This window comes from Musa acuminata, chromosome BXJ1-8 (genome assembly GCF_036884655.1).
Source record: "Musa acuminata AAA Group cultivar baxijiao chromosome BXJ1-8, Cavendish_Baxijiao_AAA, whole genome shotgun sequence".
In the NCBI taxonomy this organism is placed as follows: domain Eukaryota; kingdom Viridiplantae; phylum Streptophyta; class Magnoliopsida; order Zingiberales; family Musaceae; genus Musa; species Musa acuminata.
This window is the reverse complement of record NC_088334.1, coordinates 6,939,280-6,959,806: the sequence shown is the minus strand read 5'-3', so window position 1 is coordinate 6,959,806 and position 20,527 is coordinate 6,939,280. Positions and strand designations below refer to the sequence as shown.

General features: G+C 40.5%; 4 protein-coding genes across 4 annotated transcripts; 1 reads left to right on the top strand and 3 right to left on the bottom strand.

Moving 5' to 3' along the window:
- Nucleotides 1-105: 105 nt before the first annotated feature.
- LOC103993418 (large ribosomal subunit protein uL1c) lies at nucleotides 106-4,678 on the top strand. The gene is made up of 7 exons (XM_009413483.3): nucleotides 106-515; nucleotides 611-790; nucleotides 868-922; nucleotides 2,095-2,222; nucleotides 3,289-3,372; nucleotides 3,902-4,027; nucleotides 4,149-4,678. Exons 1-7 carry the CDS (start codon nucleotides 171-173, stop codon nucleotides 4,281-4,283), a joined length of 1,053 nt encoding a protein of 350 aa, XP_009411758.1. The 5' UTR covers nucleotides 106-170; the 3' UTR covers nucleotides 4,284-4,678.
- A 3,705-nt stretch (nucleotides 4,679-8,383) lies between these two features.
- On the bottom strand, nucleotides 8,384-10,897 carry LOC103993419 (uncharacterized). Its single transcript, XM_009413485.3, has 5 exons — nucleotides 10,487-10,897; nucleotides 10,080-10,352; nucleotides 9,075-9,986; nucleotides 8,747-8,980; nucleotides 8,384-8,666 (listed from the first exon to the last, which is right to left on the bottom strand). The coding sequence occupies exons 1-5, from the start codon at nucleotides 10,502-10,504 to the stop codon at nucleotides 8,487-8,489; spliced, it is 1,617 nt and encodes a 538-aa protein (XP_009411760.2). The 5' UTR covers nucleotides 10,505-10,897; the 3' UTR covers nucleotides 8,384-8,486.
- A 910-nt stretch (nucleotides 10,898-11,807) lies between these two features.
- Nucleotides 11,808-17,765, bottom strand: LOC103993420 (peroxiredoxin-2F, mitochondrial). Its single transcript, XM_009413486.3, has 5 exons — nucleotides 17,478-17,765; nucleotides 17,319-17,348; nucleotides 15,282-15,440; nucleotides 14,009-14,103; nucleotides 11,808-12,082 (listed from the first exon to the last, which is right to left on the bottom strand). Exons 1-5 carry the CDS (start codon nucleotides 17,679-17,681, stop codon nucleotides 11,977-11,979), a joined length of 594 nt encoding a protein of 197 aa, XP_009411761.1. The 5' UTR covers nucleotides 17,682-17,765; the 3' UTR covers nucleotides 11,808-11,976.
- A 1,006-nt stretch (nucleotides 17,766-18,771) lies between these two features.
- LOC103993421 (probable aspartic proteinase GIP2) lies at nucleotides 18,772-20,302 on the bottom strand. The gene has a single exon (XM_009413487.3). The coding sequence runs from the start codon at nucleotides 20,256-20,258 to the stop codon at nucleotides 18,903-18,905; it is 1,356 nt and encodes a 451-aa protein (XP_009411762.3). The 5' UTR covers nucleotides 20,259-20,302; the 3' UTR covers nucleotides 18,772-18,902.
- Between the last annotated feature and the right edge of the window lie 225 nt (nucleotides 20,303-20,527).

Below are 20,527 nucleotides of genomic sequence, written 5' to 3'. Positions count from 1 at the left end.
TCCGCTGCTCCTAATTCATTTTGTATATCCAACACACCCTAATAGAGGCATGCGTGGGGCCCTCCCTCACTGTGTGATCCCCAAGCATTTTTAAGCATCCGAAGTGCCACAGCCACTAATCTCCTTCCTGCCCCTCCGCTGCTCCCCGCCACTCGCTCCCCTCCGTCGCGATGGCCGGCGTCGCTAACCCATCCATCCTCTCCCCACCCACCGTTCTCTCCTCCCAAAAGCCCACCGCTTCTCGCTGCCTCCCTTCTCTCCGCCCCTTCTCCTCCTCCGCTTACCCTTCTTTGGCTCTCCTCAATCTTCATCTTCATCCCCTTGCAAAACCCTGCCTCCCTATCATCCCCAGAAAACTCGATGCTCCCATCATCCGCCCTGAGGCGTCAGACGTAGCTGCCGCGGAGGCTTATCTCGCCGCAGATGAAGCCGCCAGCGACTCGGCCGTCGCCACGGCATCTCCGCAACCCAAGATCAAAACGGGGAAGGCCGCGTTGCCACTCAAGAGGGACAGGGTAAATCGTCTACTTTGGTCTCTCTCTTTGTTTATGTTTGTATGTTTGGTTTGTATGAATCGTGCCAATTTTGTCGGGCTTCTTTCTATGGGTAGACGAGGTCGAAGCGGTTCTTGGAGATACAGAAACTGAGGGAGAACAAAAAGGAGTATGATGTGCCTACGGCGATCTCGCTTCTTAAAGGAACGGCAAACACGAAATTCGTGGAGTCGGCGGAGGCCCATTTCCGCCTCAACATCGATCCCAAGTACAACGACCAGCAGCTGAGGGCCACGGTGTTGATTCCTGCCTACACTCTTGCTTGGTCATGTTGGATGTTATGTGTTGCTCATTCCATGTTTTTATCATGTAGGTGAATTTGCCAAAGGGTACTGGGCAGACTATTAAAGTGGCTGTGCTATCGCAAGGTTTTTTTTCCTTTAATTCTTAACAATCCGCTGTTGATTGCTATAATCACAGTGTAAATGGGAGCGCACTGCTTGTCTTACTAAAAAGTCTGAAATGTTTCGCTGCCTTTTCTGAGGAATTGGTAGATCCTCTTTCCATATGAGTCTTAGTTTCGTTCTTTTTACTACTTGGATCATGATCTCTTGAAATTAATTCTCTAAGAAACTGGTGACTCATGAGCAATCAAAGGTTGAATGTGGCATTAGGATATTAGCTACTCTGCCTTCTAAATCTCACCATAATTGAAATGGACATACCTTTGTTGGGACCATTTCTATCGGAACATTATCTATTTTTTGGATGGCTCTTTGGGCAAAAATGTTGATATTGTCTATTAAGTATCATATTGCTTGCATATTGTGAACTTATGAAAGCTTCTGAAACTAACACCTGATTGATGTTTTTTTTTTGTTTGCCTGGTACTCATGTCCATGCTTCTAGATATCTTTTCATGTAAGAATCTTTTCTTTGATATCAGATGGATGATAAAGCAGACTTTTGAAGTACTATATCACCTTTTCCATGTCATAGAGAAATATTATTATGCAATTAGCAATTGCTAGTCGACAAGTACTAACTGGATAATTACCTTTTCATGCCATTTATTAAATTTCTATTGTATATTTCAAATGCATGGACCAGTGTGATATGATTATTTTCTTTACAGGATGGATTGAGTTAACTCTGTTATTTGCTGCTTCTTTAATTTGTATCTGAGTGATAACTGATCTGTTAGTTCCTTTTCATTAATTGGTCTGAAATCTTCTGGGCTTTCTTTTTCGTAGGCTGGAGATCTTTGTATTTAAGAGTTCTCATCTTTGACATTCACTTCAAGCATGTTAGCCATTTCAAAGATTTGAAGTTCTTAATACAGAAAACAATCTCTTATCATCTTAAAACTTGCTTATAACTCTCAGCCACCTTCTTTTTTGGTTGCTCATCCTGCTCCCGTCCCGCCCCTATTTGTCAATTTCAGTATGATATATAGATTTCTTGTTTCTTGTTACTAAAAGCACACTTAGGGGCTAAATTTTCCAAGCTGTGTTTTCTTTATTTTTCTGTTGATTAGTTGTAAGGCTAGGTGCAAGCTTGTTGGCTTTGAGTTTTACAGTGTAAACTCCAAATTTTGTAGGTGAAAGAATTGATGAAGCAAAAAATGCAGGAGCTGATATAGTTGGTGGGGAAGAACTAATAGAACAAATAAAAGGCGGATTTATGGATTTTGATAAGTTAATTGCTTCTCCAGATATGATGCCCAAGGTCTGAATCTTGTACATAAAATGACTTCTTGCCTTGCAACTATTTTGTGTAAATTATCTCATAAATGTAAACAAATTATATCTTGTATAAAATAATTTAAGAAACCTCCAGTAAATGGATATATTTTGATACCAACTGTTTGTGGCAATGAGAAGTTGTTTAACTAGTCACTATTATTGAAATTTTAAACTGGATATGAACTGCTAGTTGAAAAGGCTTTATTAACACAAAATGCCTACTTAAGTTAGTAAACAAAATGATTAGTTTTCCGATATTTGCTTTTACTACAATTTATTGAATTCTTATTGAAAAGAAAGCTACTCAAACATCGATGAAAAAATATTACAATACACGTGCACTAAAATTCTTTATTTTCTACTGCAGTATTAGGGAAAACTGTTTGCTTTTTGCTGGCATCTGTAACTCTAGGAGTTAATGGAGATCAAGAAGCAGTCATTTATTTCTCTTTTTTTTAATTTTATTTTAACATTACCAAGGATGTCTGTTATTGGCATAACTTACTAAATAGGCTAAAATTAACTTATTTTCTATGGTAAATATTATAGACCATCTAGGTTATTGTTCCATACACTGTTCTTAATGGAAGTGGTGAGCTGTATGTAATTTTAATTTCTGTGAGGGCTTTAATGTAGTGTCCTTTCAACATCATTTACCGAATGGTTGTTTAGTCCAATAATATGAACTCCTGAAGCTTTATATTACACGTAAATTGGTGGGGTCCTAACAACCACCATGAATGTTGATTAGTTTCATTGGTCAACTGTGGCTTCTCATGTTGGAGGAAATTATTGGATAATAATGTCATGAGCATTTCCAAATATATGGCACGGCTGTGACTTTGACATGCAGATGAATTTTTGACCTTGTGTGGGGATGGATGCAAAATAGTTGGTGTAATGCCAATTTCACTTTTTTTCTTCACAATGTACAAGTCATATGTTTGATCCACATTTTCTTGAGTGTATATGCTCTTCATGAAATCCCTTGTTCATTTTGATGGTCATAATAGAAGCCTTTAGTTAAATTTGTTAATGCATCTTACCAGGTTGCTAGTTTGGGGAAACTTTTAGGACCACGTGGACTTATGCCTAACCCAAAAGCTGGTACAGTTACCACAGATATATCTCAGGTATGGCTGCAAAGTTGCTTCTGCAAGCTGGTTCCTTTTAACTTTATGATGTTCAGTGCACTCTTCTCCTAGTAGTTCTGTTATTGTGAGAAAAACTGACATGTTCTTGTTATATTTTCTCATTTATAAATTAGTCTATAGTTATTGGTGAACCCATTCACATCATTTGTGGAATTTTTTTCTCTGTCCATGTAACAACAAAAATAAAGGGCTTTGAAAGATTTATATTGCATACTGTCTAAAAAATGTTCAAGCCACTGACTGATTAAGCAGCATACAAAGAAATATTTAATGCTGAAGCAAGCACTTGGTCATGTGAAATTGCTAAAGTAGCTATTTAATTACAAAATTGGTTAATCACTGAAAAATTCATGTTAATAATCAATTTCCAGTTCTACTTGCATCTTTGTTCACTAAATTGATGGCTAATTTGACATTAATGGTTTTGTCTACTGAAGTGTGAGAGTTAAATAGTTGACCGGTGTGGCATGAAGCTGACAGGACAGTACTAATGAATTCCTTGTTTCAGGCTATTCAAGAGTTTAAAAAAGGTAAAGTTGAATACCGAGTGGATAAGACTGGGATTGTGCACTTGGCTTTTGGGCAGGTCAATTTTACTGATGAAGACCTGATCATCAATCTGATGGCTGCAGTTGTATGTATTTTCTTTATTTAAAGAGCTTGAATAATTTTTGAGAAATAAATTAGGTCTATCAAGAATGATATGGTTTTCTGTACAAAATTCAACCTTGTTTTCTGTTCTTTTATATATGCAGAGATCAGTAGAAACAAACAAGCCTTCTGGTGCCAAAGGAGTATACTGGAAAAGTGCACATATCTGTTCATCAATGGGACCTTCAGTTCGGTTAAACATCAGAGAAATGCTTGACTACAAACCCCCTGAGGTATAGCAGCTTCAAAGAATCTGAAGTAATTTTCTGGAGTAGTCTACTGATGACATTGTGCTACTGCGTAAAGAAACACTGAAAAGCACGACGGAAAAGGATCAGTAACAATAGGGGGAGCCTCACGCATTGGATTCTCTCTTCAACATCATGGTGCATATTGTTAACCTCATGAAGAAGTGATTCTTGTATTTATACTCCTTGAGTGCTGATTATTTAGTTGGCACAAAAGTATAGCATGCATCTTTTACTTTGTGGTCATCGTCGTGGTGCAGGCTGCTGAACCATTGGGTTCAGTAGAGCTCTGTTCCATTTTGCATATCTTGCAAGCATGTATCTTTGAAACCATTCATGCTTTTTGCTCATCTCAGAGAAGTTCTAGCACTAATTTATACCATCAATCAGGTTCCACATTCTATCATCAAGAAACAGTTATCATGAACCTTTGTTTGGTTCCCACCTCGATATAGTCATGTCAAAACCCTCCAATTGTGCTCCCCTTATTCTTCATCCTCTGGAGCATAAAATTTTTTTGAGCGGTGGTTCTTGTTTGTGCTACTTTGATCATGACAAAGAACACAAATGTTCAATGCTATGGCTTTATTAGTCGTCATTGTCGAAGTCTTCGTCTGTGTTATCTTTTCAGAAATCCTTCTGTGTCTCCATATATATATATATATATCCTTGGCTATCAAGAAAGGGGTGCTCTATTTCCTTTTTCTGATGATCCATAGACCGTCGATACTGTTTTGCGTATGGTCAACTCTGAATGAGGTCGAACATGTGTTCAATGTGTTATTATTATTTTTATATTTGTATATTTTTAAGTCAATGATTGAGATCTAAATAGTTAGTTATTTTATAGATAGTATTTGGTATGACGGTGAGAGGCTCAAGTAAGAAAAAAATATATTTGGATGCGATCGAATGACATCACATGTATCAATACATATTAGGATCTAATTCAAATCACGTTGGATCCCAAAGTCGCTTGCATCATGATTTTAAGAAATTATAATCGTTATTGTAGGTCGTCAATAGTCTCTTAAGCTAAACATACGTTGGAGGTCGTCGCAATGCTATTGTGGCATGATCGGAGTGGGTGCTTAGCCTTCGAGAGACCTAAAGAGCAGAGCCTTCGGTTTTTAACGAGGACTCTTCAAGCAGTAGCGTGAGTACAAATCAATCTGTGAAGGCCATTACAAACACATCCCTGTGAAGGCCATTACAAACACGAACACTGATGCTGCTGCAATTTAGGAGGTCAAAGGCACAGACCAAAGGGCAATGAACCCTTTTATCCCAAAGAAGCCAGCCCTCTTCGTTTTCCTCCATCCATGGCGATAGGGTTTGCCATTTGGTTGGTGTTCCATATGCTTAGGTACTGTGTTTCACGTGATATGATCGCATCAACTTTTGTTTTTACCCAAAATTAAAATTTTGAAAGTTTTTAATTTATATGGGGAAATATCTATGGAAAAATAGATGATTTGTGGTTTAAATGCTGCTACTCTTGAAATTCCTAAACGGCTTTTTTTTTTAAAGATGTTTGGAGAACAAGTCTATTGACCAGCCCTACTTTATTCTTTCTTTTTTTTCCCATGTTTTGGACTTAATCAAGTCTGTAGAGTAACTTAAAATGGTTACAATTAAATTTATAATGGATAATTTTCTCAAACAAATCTTATTTTTTTTAAGATTTTCCCTAATAGTATCTCTTTTTTTCTTTAATTCATATAGAGTGCCTCTTATATTCTATAAGATGAACTTATTCTTACCTTTCGTTCTCTTTCTAGTTATGTTGCATTGTGAGCTACCTTCGTTACCATGAGGCCCTTGTCACTGTCCTCGTTGTCGTTACTCTTGCCACCCATCCTTATCGCTTTCTCGTCACGAGGCCTACCACTCTACATTGTCATCGTAGAGTACCCCCTCGAACAACCCCACCTCATCTTTGGCCTCCTGCTCTAAATGCTAACTTCATGCTCGCAACCTCGAGAAGAGAACATAAGAAGATAGGGTGAAGGCAGCATAACCTAGTGGTAAGACGGAGGCAACGAAAACAATAATGAGGGCGAGAGTGCACGAGCAAGGATGATGACAATAGTACATAACCAAGAATGGCAATGAGAGTGATGAGAGTGAGCACACACAAGCAATAATAACAATGAGAGTGCACAAACAAAAACAACAACAAAGATGAGAACCCATGATAGGACGAGACAACATACCATGACGAGGGACGAAAGTGACCATAATGAAGCGAAGGTAATTACGATATAATAAAGGTGACAAAGAGGCTCTAGTGGAATAAAACGAAAAAAGGGCATTATACGGGAAAAATACGAAACTTAGACTTTCTTAGAGGAATTTGTCCATTTATAATTCTATAGTGACACTTTAACATTGTTCTCATTTATATGATTTTGCACCATATGGTAAATTAATAATAGATAATTCTCTTTTCTTGAAGTATTATATCTTGCTTTCACATTGAGCGCTTTCATCTTTGTTTATTCTTATCTGAGCACTATAAGATAATAGTTTTGCTCACGTGGTCTGTCGAAGCGATGATATGTGTGAAGACAAGCAAGTCCGATATATATATTGAAGATGGTGATTGATGCAGGCCAACCTAAAATAAGAATCAATTAAGACAAAACAAATGACAAGATTCGAGAAAGATGCTCGAACTCATGGAAATCTTAATTCAAAATAAGAAAGAACAAGTAACACAAATTTAAACATTAACCAATTTTTGAGAGGGTGAGAGATATTAATCTCTCATCTTAGTTTGACTCGTGATTCTTAGATCCACTAATCGTCAACACAAGTTAATATGTGGAGATTCCTCATTCGCCCTTGAAGCTCCAATGCAATCTTTTCCCCTTTTTATTGGCTAGAATTAGAAAAAATAAGATAAACAATCTTTTATTCTTTCCTTTTTCTCCAACGGCATAAGTTTCCAAATTATCTTAGTAAATAACTTTTTTTAATAATATATCTGATAAATAGTTTCCATCAATGATGAAATTTTCTTATGAGATGAAATCTTCAATTAAATAATTTATGATTTTTATTAATTTAAATTTTTATTCTATTGAGCAATGACGGAATTAAAATTAGGAGATTACGTAGTATATAATAAATAAATTTCTTAGTGATGTTAACGACGAAAAAAGTGTAAGCAAAGAGTCGACGGAGAACGACAAATGACGTTCCGAGTATTATAAGAAATAAAGAGTATCATGCGAGAAAAATAAAAATATATTTCTTAGAAAAACTCTAAAGGGAATTTTTTTTAGAAAAATCATCCGTATATTTTTTAAATATAAAAATAGAAAGGAGGGGCATTTAGAAAAGCAACAACCCTTGGACTGTAATTATTGATACTTTTCTATCACAACCCATTTGTAATGGCGTACATTAATCGATTGTTGCAAACTGTGACATCAAGACCCTAACGTGGGGCCCCCCCTTCACTAATGGGGCCCGTTGCATTGGCGGATAGTTTATAGTCTTCCCACCATTGACCAGCGATGCTGCATGCAGCATTGCGCAAGTCTTCCACCCAGAATATTCCATCCAAATGAAGTGGACGTACAACAAACTGTTCACAGCAAAATACATCTCAACTCACACGCGACAAGCAGATTTGTCTTGTAGCAGCCACGCCAATCAATCCCCACCATCCTTGTCCCCTTCGTTATACATATATAATCATATTATTTATGTGTGTCTCTCACCCCTTTACACCGTAATTATTCCTACCTACATGTCGACATCGACTTCACATTCCGCTGCTGCTCTCGGTACAATTACATGGCTTCTTTGTCTACGATATATCTCTATCACGTATGTGAATTGGGCCACACGTCAATCTCCACAGGACAACTCGTGATAGCAAAAGATATCGGTAAGTGGATGGGACCTCCAATAAGCAATGTGGTTGGCAAATGTCCGCGCTGTGATCATTTGCGTGCGCGACGTGGCTGTCGCCTTCGTTCCACCTCGGCACGTCGTGGCCTCGGGTGTTGCTTATTAGCGACGTCGCCGGGTCAAACCATCCATCCTTCGCGTGATGGACAATCCACGCCTCCCCCTCGATAGCCCGCCCGCCCACCCACCACGGTTGAAGTCTTACTGCGACTAACCGCAGAGGAGCCGGCGGCGGTGGAGTGCGATTGAAGGCAGAGCCGCCTCCGTCGTTTAGGTTGTAGGGTGACGCCGGGGGAACCGTGGCGTCGGCACGAACCCCTCACTGTCGGACCGGATCTGGTTGAGCCGGGCAGGGATGGTGTCGTCGAACAGCCTCGGGCTCGGGTTCTCGGCGTAGCAAACGAAGTAGCACGCGACGCACGCATGCGGCAACGCCATGCCGATCCTCGTCTGTTGGGAAGAAGGAAGTGCGGGTCGTTATCATGTGGGGTGAACGAGGAAGGAAAGGAAGCAGGGAAGAAAAAACTGACCATGAGATAGCCCACGAAGAAGGCGAGGAGGGAGACGGTGGCCGTGTAGTGCTTGTGGGAGGAGAAGGTCCAGGAAGCAGCGAAGATGAGGGAGAGGGCGCCGCTGGTGACCCCCGTCAAGAAGCACACGGCACTGGTGATGTCCGAGTCCACCAGCTCCTCCATCTTGTGCCTCTCGAACAGCCCCCATGTGCTCTGCGACGCCGCCACGAACCCCCTCCCGTACGCCGCTATCTGCAAACGTTCCCCGTCCCAATCAGCATAGAAGAAGCAAATGTCGGGAAAAGGGGGCACAGTCAGGAGATTGAAGAGGAGTGTAGTTGATTACATGGACGAACGCCCAGCTGTTGCCGTAGCGGAAGATGGACTCCATGACCCGAAGACAGCAGTGCGCACACGAGAACAAGAACTCATCCTCTCCCTCCAGCAAGTTGAGGCCGCGGGCAATGATGCGTAGCGCCTCGATGGAGGGCACGAAGAGCGACCCGAGGCAAGCGCTGCCGAGATTAATGGTGGTGGCTCGCTGGAAGCTGAACTGAGTATTGGACTGCATCCCCCTGAGGTAGTACAGGGCAATAACCCGACTCACTGTCAAATTGGCTACATTGCGCATCACCTCCGCTGTCCAAGCAAGGCTCAGCACCAAAAGGAGGATGGTCAGCGGTGGATAGTAGAAGTTGAGCGCTCCGATCACTGCAAAGCACCAAGCCGAGATCCAAAGGAAGCCTACGCCCATCATGAGATAGGCCGGACCATTGAGATCTGGGAACTTGGTCGCCGGCCGAAGGGCGAGGGCGAAGACCTTTCCAGCGAAGGGGATGCGGCGGGTGACCCAGCACGCGTACAGACCGGCGCCAATCGAGAAGGCGATGAGGGCGACGCCGAGACCGTCCGTCGCCGGGAGGGAGAAGCAGAGGAGCAGGATGCCGGCAGCCATGGTAGAGAAGAAGCAGGCCCAGAGGATAAAGGAGACCATCACGGAGGGCCATGACCGGATGGCCTTCTGCCACGCGAAGGCGAGGATGATGCTGAGGACGGAGGCGCCTTCGATGGGCGGGAGCCAGAACTTGAGCACGTGGCGCTCCTTCCGAGCCTTTTCCGAGTTGAAATCGAGGACTCCTTCGACGCCCTTGAAGCAGAAGAAGCATACGGCGGCGGCGGCCACCAGCAGGTGGAGGACGAAGAGGAGGAGGGATATCCTATTGGTGTACGCTCTGGAATTCAGCGACGCCAAACCCACCTACTTCCACCAATCAAAACATCAGAAGATATCAACTCATATTCAATCAGCACCAATCCCACTTGCTCTTCCTAATCTAAGACGGGTATTAACCTGCGACGGGGTCAGTGTGGGTTGGTAGGCGTCGGCGGGGGTGGCCGGAGTGGCGGCGCCACGGGGCACGACCTGGATGGAGGCTACCGGATGCTGGGTCTGCAACCTGGAGGCCCTCGTCTCGCTCTGAGCTGCATCGACCGCCACCACGACCGCCCCTGCTCCTTTTCCTCCTCCGTCGACTTCTTTCTTCTGATCCCCATCTGGTTTAGCTTCCGCGTCTCCTACGTGGACCTTCTCCTCCTTTTCTCCTGCCTCTCTCTCCATCACCACCTACAAAGAAAGCACAGAGACGAGCATGGACATAAGAAGGATCACAGATCTCATGACCGAAAAGATAAACCTTTTGCGTGCACCGACAGCTCAAGGAATCGATGGGGTGCAAGCTATGTGGGCTGGGATGATACCGTGACAGGAGCGCCCATTTCCGGTTCCACGGAGACGATGCGACGGCGACGGCGGCGACGGAGCTCTGGGAAGAGTCTATTTATGAATCTATCACGAGGGAGAAGGCGAGGCCGTTGGTGGCCTCGGGTTTTCTGTTCTTCGCTCTCTGTCCTCGTCAGCGCTGTCAGAGTTGTCGATCCATCATATTTTCCACGCTTGAATCCTCCCAAAACGAGCACAGGAAACGGACGGTCAAGATGGGCTGGAAGGCATGCGGGTCCCGCAAGGGGCACTACGAGGACGACGAACCTTTTTCGCAGGCCGCCTTATCTCGGAACGCGGAGTCTCCTCCGGTGCGCCAAATAATTAGTGGTCGTTCCTCTGGCCCGCTTTTTGAACCTGGTTAAACCGTCGACGGACGGAAGGTTCCACCCGGAAGCAACCATGCTTGAGCTTCCATAGGCTGCAGCACTCTCTTCCACCGTGAGCAAATATGCTCGCACGCCTTTCCCATCTGCCATGCCATTTGAGTATTCTTTGTAGTGGTCTTTGCAGCTACTTATTTAGGTGAAATTGAACTGTTTGTTTATCGTTTTTAAGTTTCTTTAAGAAAGAAAACCATATTAAAACACATCCATCTCGTCTCTTATTAAAGGAGGTCAAATTCGCTGAGCCGGATATATAATGCTTCTTTTGATGGACATCTACCTAATCACTGCAACAGATTGTAACCTATGATCGATCATTCATGGCTTAGATTCCGTGAAATCCCAACACGTGAAGCAGCACTTATCTATTCATAAACCCAACTCGAATACAGGGAAAACTTGAAGTTAATCTTCGAAGTTAGAATTAGATACTGATTTATGCCTACAATACTTGGATCATTCACCACTTCTATCACAGATTTCAACACCAAATCATTCAAAAGAAATGGGCCGACGGAGATTTTAACACCATATCGTTGAGAAGATTTTAATCTCCCAGTGGAACCACTACAAAGAACAAAGGATTAACTTCCCTACTGTTCACAATGATAAAGGATCCTATTTCTGCAAAACATCAGCCACCACTTTTTCGCACAGGCTTGTATACAGAGAAATAAAACAGCAAACTTTTTGGATTATTTCTTTTACAACTTCAAGCTATATCGATATCTTTATCTGCCACATATAGTGATATGAATAATATTGCAATTTCATGATGCACAAGGAAGATTTAGTTGGATAAATCAGAATCCAAAATAAAATGAGCTAGATGATCTAAGTAGGCTGAACATATAGGTTATTTTGTCCTACAGTAGATGACCCTAGACCTCCTAATGTAGAAAGAAGCGATTAATTTTAAGAAAAAGAATAACCCTTAATATTCACTTCTCGACTTCGTACAGAAAGGGATGCATATTAAAGACTTTGTTTTCAAACATTCACTTATTTAAGAAGACGTCCACGTGAAATTACAGTCATCAGTTTTAACAAAAAAGTCAAATATGCGTAATATTTCAACTGGGTTATATCTGGCCCAAGATCACCTCACCACCAGAGACCTTGAATTCTGAGGGAACTTTCTCAACATTAAACGCTTTTATTTTACCATCATCAACATAAGCCGACCACCTGCAATACAGGTATCAAGAGCTAACATATCAGGTGATTTATTAGGACATAATACTTTGAACAGTTTATCAAAAGCTTCCCATGTTTTTGTAGAATAAATAAATAACAAAGAAAAAAAATACTATCAATTAGATCAAAATCATATCACCTAACTTGAAGTAGAGCTGACTGATGGATGAGGGATTTCATGTTTCTTCTATGATTCTGTTGGCTCACATTTAGACCAGTAACAGGATATAACTGGAAGGTCAAGCAGGTCACATTCGAAGCCTAAAGCAACTCCAGAGCCATCAGAAGAAAACAGCAATTACACAAATAAAGGGCTTTTCCTTGTCATGACAAGAAGGAAGAGGAGTCAAGATATTGCCTATAGCCAACAGCACCAGCCAGACCTACTCCCGGTGATGGCATCATCCCCATAAACCACTGATTAGGATGGTCAGCTAAGAACAGCACACCGGGGAAAAAGAGAGACTTCTTATGCTACTTACGAGTTCAGTAGTTATATATCTAAAAGGGTGCTTTATTAGTCCTCGTAGGAAGCTCACGATTCAATATTGTTTGTTATTGACATGATTCTTCAAATAAGACCAATCTTGCAACTCATCATAAGCATTTGGATTATATTTTCTTTAATTGTTACCCAAGGTCAACACTAGTATCTCCTATAATATATTAAAATAGGTAGATTCAACTTTCTTTAATCACCAATTCTTAGTCCTGAAATTAGATTTCACAACTTGATATCCTTTTATTAGTCCTTGTGGAGATTCCTTATTTGATATTGTTTGCTATTGACAATATTGCTATTTAAATTTCACAACTTGATATCATTTATAAATGTCTCTACATTCTATATCATAAAATGTTTTAACTAGAAACTAATTTAAATGAGTAATCTATGCACTATTTTTGTATATCATTAGTAGCTAACACATATAATAAATTTTCTACTATGATTTGTTTATTCATTTACATGTCATAATCTGAGAACACATGTTGTAAGTTAATAATAACTAAATTATGATTACTCATACTAAGATATCTAGTAGAGGAAAATATTCATACTGATATTCCAAGTTCCAAGGGGGCATGTGCCTACATAGGACCCACTTATGCACTACCACTGTGCCATCTTTGAGTCTATCTGGCAATTTTTGAGCATCTGTTAAGACAAAGTTGTTCTGTTTAACTGAATTTTACTCGGCTGGTTCTGGTCATCTCATGACATTGAAGAATCACCTTAAAGCATATAATTGGTATCATTTCAAATGTTAAGTTTTAAATTAAAAATAAAGGTGATCTAGCTCAAATTACAGGACCATCTCAAAGTCCAAGGCAACTTGGTCCAGAATTAGACTGAAAGTACTTGTGTTGATACAAGCCATTTAGCAGATATTGCCAAATTTATTAGTAATCCAGAGCTGCTATATCTTAAAACTAATTAAAGATAATAGAAAATGATATGATGGAATTTGCATTCCCTCAAAATGTTGCTCTCATTTAATCAGAACTAAATGAGGTCAAGGCATTGGTGGTTTTACCCATCAGATATACATCATATATTTTGTGCATAAAAATCCAATTTAAATACAGAAACTAGATGTAGAAAAAGAGTATATGGACCTTTGCTATGTGTTGGTTAATCTAGAACTGATAAATAATATCAGTACACATGCATTCTAAAGAACAATTTAAAAAATTCAGAAAATGTGAAGGATGACAGATCATGCATCAGAAGATGACACAAGTAGATTGTTATATTGTTCAATTGACGTTTTCCGTGCTTTGAAAATATCATGCCATCAACTGAATTTTGAAGAAACATGGCGAGTACATGAGAGACAAAAGCAAACATGACAAGTACATGAAAGACAAAAGCAATATCCAATAGGTGAATACATGATTCAACATAAAGGTATTTACCTTTGAGATCGATGCCCAAGCAAAGCAGCAGAGAGATCCAAATCTAACTCCAATCTTTTGTGAAAACTCCCATCAAAGTCACCATAAAACTCAATCTAAAAGGTATGTCAAACATCAGAGTAAGCTACATCTATCATAAATGCTCCTGATTACACTTGCTTGGAAGGCCAATTGAAATCTTTTGCATCAAACCTTATATATATGGAGGTAACAAGAATCAATTGTAAGCAGAAAAGTAGAACATGTATCAGATATCCAAAGAGTGGCATTGTTTTCACATTTTCAAATATGTTACTTGAACTTAGAATAAACTAGAGGAGAAAACTGGGGGTTACATTGATGGCATATCATTTGCCATTGCCAAGGCTAAATGTTGAATTGTTTTGTTGTTTTACAATAATTTAATGACAATAATATTAGATTTGCAAGGTTGGCAAAATCATTATGGTGACTATTGCCTTGTTTAGAGTCTCAAATGCTTGAAATGCAATTAGACTTTATTATATACAGAGTACATAATCAAATCATTATCTTTAAGATAGAAGTTCATTATTAGAGAAGACAAAATTTTGTGGAAACTGTATCTCCATGAAGTGAGTTTTTCTTTGGACAACCCACCTTAAAATATTTTGCTCACTGTAATCCCAATTGATGCTACCCCTAAGTTCTAACAAATAAGTTAATTATTTATTTTTATCTTTTCTGGCATCATTTTTGGTTCTCTCCTATGTTAATGTTTTAGACTTACTTGTAACAAGCCAACATTTCTGTGTTCTCATTTGTCATCTTGCGACTCTTCTCCACCTCCTCCTCATCCTTTCTTCCTTTTGCCTTCTTCCTCTTCCCCACCCCCCAAACCATATAAATGATAGTGTCATGCATGCCAGAGTGCCATCACTCAACACACCAGCATGGAGCTGATCCATACTGGTCTGGCCAGACTCGCGTGGATCCAATACCCTTGAGAATGAGTGGATGCATAGTGAAGTTCTTTCTGAAATCAAGTACAAAGATCAACCAAGTACAAATTTTATGGTTATATAATATATAAAGATAAAGGGTTAATGTAAGAGCCAAAAAGCTAACTTTATGACAAACCTTTGGTTGATTAAGATTCGTATCAAATAGCTAGATTTTATAATCAAATACAGTCTGGAAACTGCTACTAATTTTGTGAAGTCGACAGTGACCAAGTCATGCTTGCAACATTTCTTTCATTTATCATACTCCACATAAACTAGCATAAAGAAAAAAAAATAAACAAATTACTTACTGCTTCCTTTGCCTGCAGTTTTTCAGCCCATCCATTTAGAACATATGGATCATTGACAGACACACAGATCACAGAATCAATTCCTTTAGCTTTGAACTTTTCGATGTTGTTCTTGTAGCTAGGCACATGTTGTGCAGAACAAACACCAGTGTATGCACCCTGGAATGGTCATTGTGTAGAATTAATAGGAAGGCATTAAAACTTAAAAGAATAATAGAAAGTAAGCCTACAGAATGTCAAGTTAGAAAAATCTTATTTTACTTTCAAAGCTAAAGTTGAAGGCTTTTGATTTTCACAGATCTCTATTGATCTCTCTCCTTCACCCACTCCACTCTCCACCATCTTCAACTTTATTCTGATTGTCCCATTTCTTTCTATTTATATTTTCTGTAAACTTTATTTGCTAAATCTTGCCAATTTCTGGCAGTTTACTGCTTATAGACTTGAGGTTAAACATAGAAAACAAGTTTCTTGTAATTTAATCATCACTCTAGCTCTCACAAAAAATCAATATATTTTTTGATTTATTTGCTAAATCAGAAAAATCAATATATTTCCATTATCTAGTTTTTTTCTTTAGAGTTTTCGTCCCTTAGGAATGCATAAAGAAGATCAGCAAAGAAAGAAAGAGCAACCCAAAATGCCAATTTGTATCCAACACATGCTGTTACAGATTTATGGGAAATACAACTCATGTGGGAAGAAGATATCCTAGCCTATCGTAACAAAAGACTGCAGTGATTTTCATGTGGGAAGAAGATCTTTAGAATACAGAAGGTAGAATATAAACAAACCAAAAAAAGTTCAGATGATCAAAAATATATGATGTAAACATTGTGTGAATGATGTGTCCCAATTAGCCTCTCGGAAATCTATAAATCATGATCAACAAGTTGTTTAGAAGAAAACCATTTATGGAAAGGTTTGGAGAATGTATAACATTGAGAGAGAAAATTATGCATAAATAGGATTATGGAGTAAAAGGAACCTATTGGCCATTGGGAAGTCAAATCTAAGATCAAATGACAGTAGATTGAAAGAAAATATCTATAAACACATAAAAGAGAGAAATATTTTAAATGATGAGAACCACTTGGATCAAGTGTCCACTCAACCTTAGGAAAAACTATGGAAACCTAGGATTGAGCAATCATATCGGAAACTAATAATCCACTATGACGGGGATAAGGGAATTAGACATGGGTGAGGCTTTGACATCATAATATAGTTAGGGCAGAAGAACATGGAGTCATGATTTTCTCAATCCCATGACAAACAGCTAACAATATAACTGCCAAAGGTTATCCAGCCCTTGGCTACTAACAAACTTTCATAAATAGAGGCAACAGAAGATTATAATACAAGAATAGAGGCAAGAAATGACTGAAGTGATTAGCAGCCTAAGGTCAAAATATATTGATCCAAGCCAATAATCACACACAGAACTTACATGCTCTGATTCATCTGTAGGCCATTTAAATAGAAATAGATCCAGAGTAGTTATTGAATTTTTATCTTTACTGGAAGAGATCATATTAAACTTAAACAATTTCAAATGAAGCATGCAAAATTGAATTATTCGGGGATTATATTCAGCAACATGACTCTTTGGCAATCCAAACCTTTATTATGTTACTGTATAAACTAGTATTTTTTGTAACCCTCCACTAAAAGATGAAACTACTCAATCTTGATGAAAATTTCAGAAGTAGCTGCTCATTAAAACTGCCCAGAAATGTCATACCACAGCCAGATCAATGTTAAATCAACTATTTCACAAAGTAGGTAGGACTCTGCGCTTTTCCTTTCTCTTTTTTCATAAAATGCTGCAGGGCATACTTACAAAGGTGGAATGACTTCCTTTTCAAAATGTTAAAGATATGCAGCCCCTATATATACTCTTTCCTTGGCCTTTCACCTTGTGTTCAAACACCCTCAATTAATAGCGGGTTTTTTTAGTAGAAACATAACGAAATACATTAAAGAAAAAACAAATCACTAATTTAATTCAAAATTAAAGATAATAGACAAACTTACAGGTAAGCCAAAGATGACCACCTTTTTCCCCTGAAATCACAACAATTCGAAATTAACTGATGGCATACATAGCAGCAGATCACTATTTATAAAATAGCTGAAAAAACAAATAAAAGATCGTCTAATTATAAAGTGAAAGAAAACGGATAATCTTGAAACCTGGAAGATCTCTTTAACAGGCGTGGTGGAGAAATTGGAGGAGACACCTTCGTCCCAAGTACGAGCCTTCTGGAGCGCAACATTGGGCGCAGCAGAGACGATGTCGGATCCCACAGAGACAGACGCAAACGCCCTGCGGATAGCCATCGTCGCCGCCGCCGACAGACGGCAGGTCCTCTTTGCCCTCGCCAAAGCCGACGCCATTTGCCCCCGATTACTTCAGTCGCTCGTCCAATGCGGTTCAGAGTGTCGCTAGGGCTTCTCTATACGCCACGGACACGTTCGGCTTCAAAGATATATTTTGCTACCAAGAAAAAGGGAATCTTTTTATTTCTTCCATTTTTTAAGGACTTTTTGCATATTAATACCTAAACCCTTCCTTATTTGCACATCTGAATTTTATAATTATATATGAATTTATATAATCTTTTATCAGGTATATTTATAGACTAATTATATATTATTTCTTTAATTAGTTCCTTTTAGCATCTTGATCCTTATACTCTTAAAAATTATATTTAGATTCGTATAATTACAGAAATAAAATATTTAATCCATTGTTCCAACAAAATATTTTTCTTTTTTATTTTTAATTTTGTAAAATTATTTTTTTAAATTTGTATAGAGATTTTAATTTTTTTACTTTTATAAATATAAAGATTCTAATATAATTTGATCAGTAAAAATAACTAATTACATGAGATAATTTATAATTAACCTCATATTTAACCGTTGTTCTAAACTAAACCATCCCACCACTCAAATTATTCTTAGAATTTTCTACCCTCATTAAATTTTGATGAGATTGTAGCGAAACCTATGAGGAACAATCCATCAAATCTTCATACAATTTTCCTACATCTTTTAATTTCCCGAAGATACGAGTTAATTGTTCGTACATTCTGGGATCAAATCACATATTTACTACTTGCCAAATGGCTTCAAACCTTGAGATTAAGATTTCCTATGTTTTACCAGTAATATTAAGATCTTTAAGCAATTTTATTTGCTAAATCTTATCAAAACCATAATCATAATTGTTTGAATCTTACATGATTCATTTCAGCTTGCTTCGTTAGATCAATTTGATTAATTGTTTTATCATACAGAGTCAATCTAACTTGCTATCTTATCGGATTTTAATTTACTGTCTGATTTAAACTGGGTTGAATTATTTTGTCGTTGATCAGTTTATATCAGCTGATCTCATATGATTTGGTCAATTTTGGGTCAACGAACAAGAGCTCTACTTTCCACATCGATTTCAGCTTCCCGGTGGACTCGACATCACCTCTTATGTTGATCAGCACATTTGTCGGTTGCATTAGCAGTTCTAATCCGAAGGCGTACAAACGTTTATTCGAGGACTAAAGCAAAAGAAACGTAAAGCCGCGTCCATGGCAGGAAAGCAGAGAAGGGGGGCAACTAAGAGCTGGACGTAAAGTTGAAGTTGGCACAGGTTGTCTGCCTGAACAGAAGCGATGAGCTGAATCCCAACCTAGACGTCGCCAGATCGAACTGCAGCAAGTTGTCCTCCAGCTGATATCCACCGATCACTATGGACGTCCTCGGTTCAGCGCCTCCGTCGACGAAGCCCAAACACAGTGCCTTGTCTCTCACCTGAACCATGGAGTTCGCCCCAAAGATCCTCCAGTACACGTTCTGGCTCGGCAGGACCAGGTCGATCTGCGGCACCGCAGGCCCAACTCTCGTGCTCCCGATGCTCGACGGATCGAAGCACAATCCGAACGGGGCGACGGGAGGAACCCTGCGGACACCAGCTAATGCTGCTGCGAAGGCGTTCGTGACCGCCCTGTAGATAGATGTCTGGAGTGTCGTGTAGGGGGTGACTGTGCTGATCTTGGTCCCGCCAACGCCGTCCTTGTCGATGGAGAGTAGCGTCTTGTTGAGCGGCACGGAGTTGCCGTTGATCCGGATCGATTTGACGTCGATAAAGTACTCTACGGATTTCTCTCCTTGCACGTAGGTGCCGGCGGTGCTCACCGGGTTGATGAGGAGCGGCGTGTAGGAAAGCGATTGGGACGCGTCCAAGTTGAGGGTGCCCAGGAACCTGTACGGCCCGTCACCGAAGAACATGACGCCGTCCGATGACGTCGAGGATGAGAGACAAAGCGCGAACTTCCGGTGGAAGCTGAAAGCGGCCGCGAGCTGCGATGGCACCCCGACCTTGTTCCGACCTAGGCCCGCCATGCCTTTGGCGCCCTTGGCGAGGCCTTTCAAAAGGAAGGTAGGCGCGCAGGAGAAGAGGAAGCGTGGATCAGTCGCGAGTGCGCCCGGGTTGGATCCATCGGTCGACGCCAGCGAAAGGACATCCCCGGCCAGCTCACCAATCGTGCTGGTGCGGATGAAGGGGTTCTCCGGAGCAAGCCCGCAGGTGTTGTTGTTGCAACCGGGCCGGGGGGCGGCGGAGCAGTCACCGCAGCTGAAGGAGTTCGCTAACGAGCACTGAGCCGAGCGGCAGCGGGCGGGGCGGTAGGTTGAGGAAACGTAGCCGGCATCGCAGTCGACCCACAGATAGCGGCCTCCGAGGTCGACGACGAGCTCGAGGAGCACGGGAGGGGTCCTCTGGTAGACGCGGGTCACGTACTGCAGAGTGGCAGCATCTTTCTTGACCGGAAGGACGAGGGCGTGCGGGCTCGCCGCGGAGCAGAAAGATGAGCAGAAGAGCAGGAGAGAGGAGAGAATGAGAAGCAGTGTCGACGAAGCCATGAAGCAAGGAGAGATGGGCACCGAGTGCTGAAGGAGCAGTCTCTGCTGCATCCTGTAAATAGTGCCAATTCTACCTGGAAGTATGGCGTATCTCCCGAGCTGGTGAGCAGAGACGAAGCTGGCTTCTTGTCCATTAGCTAGCGTGCTAATTTGACCACGCGAGCTGTACGTCATACTCAAATGGTCCTACGATAGTTGCCGGAAATGGACGACGTGAATCAGTGTCGGCCATTCTACTGCGCAGCGTGTGATGGATCTGCGAGCGTGCACTGAGTTTTGCCCAATTATATTTTTATATATATATAGTAAAAATAATTGAA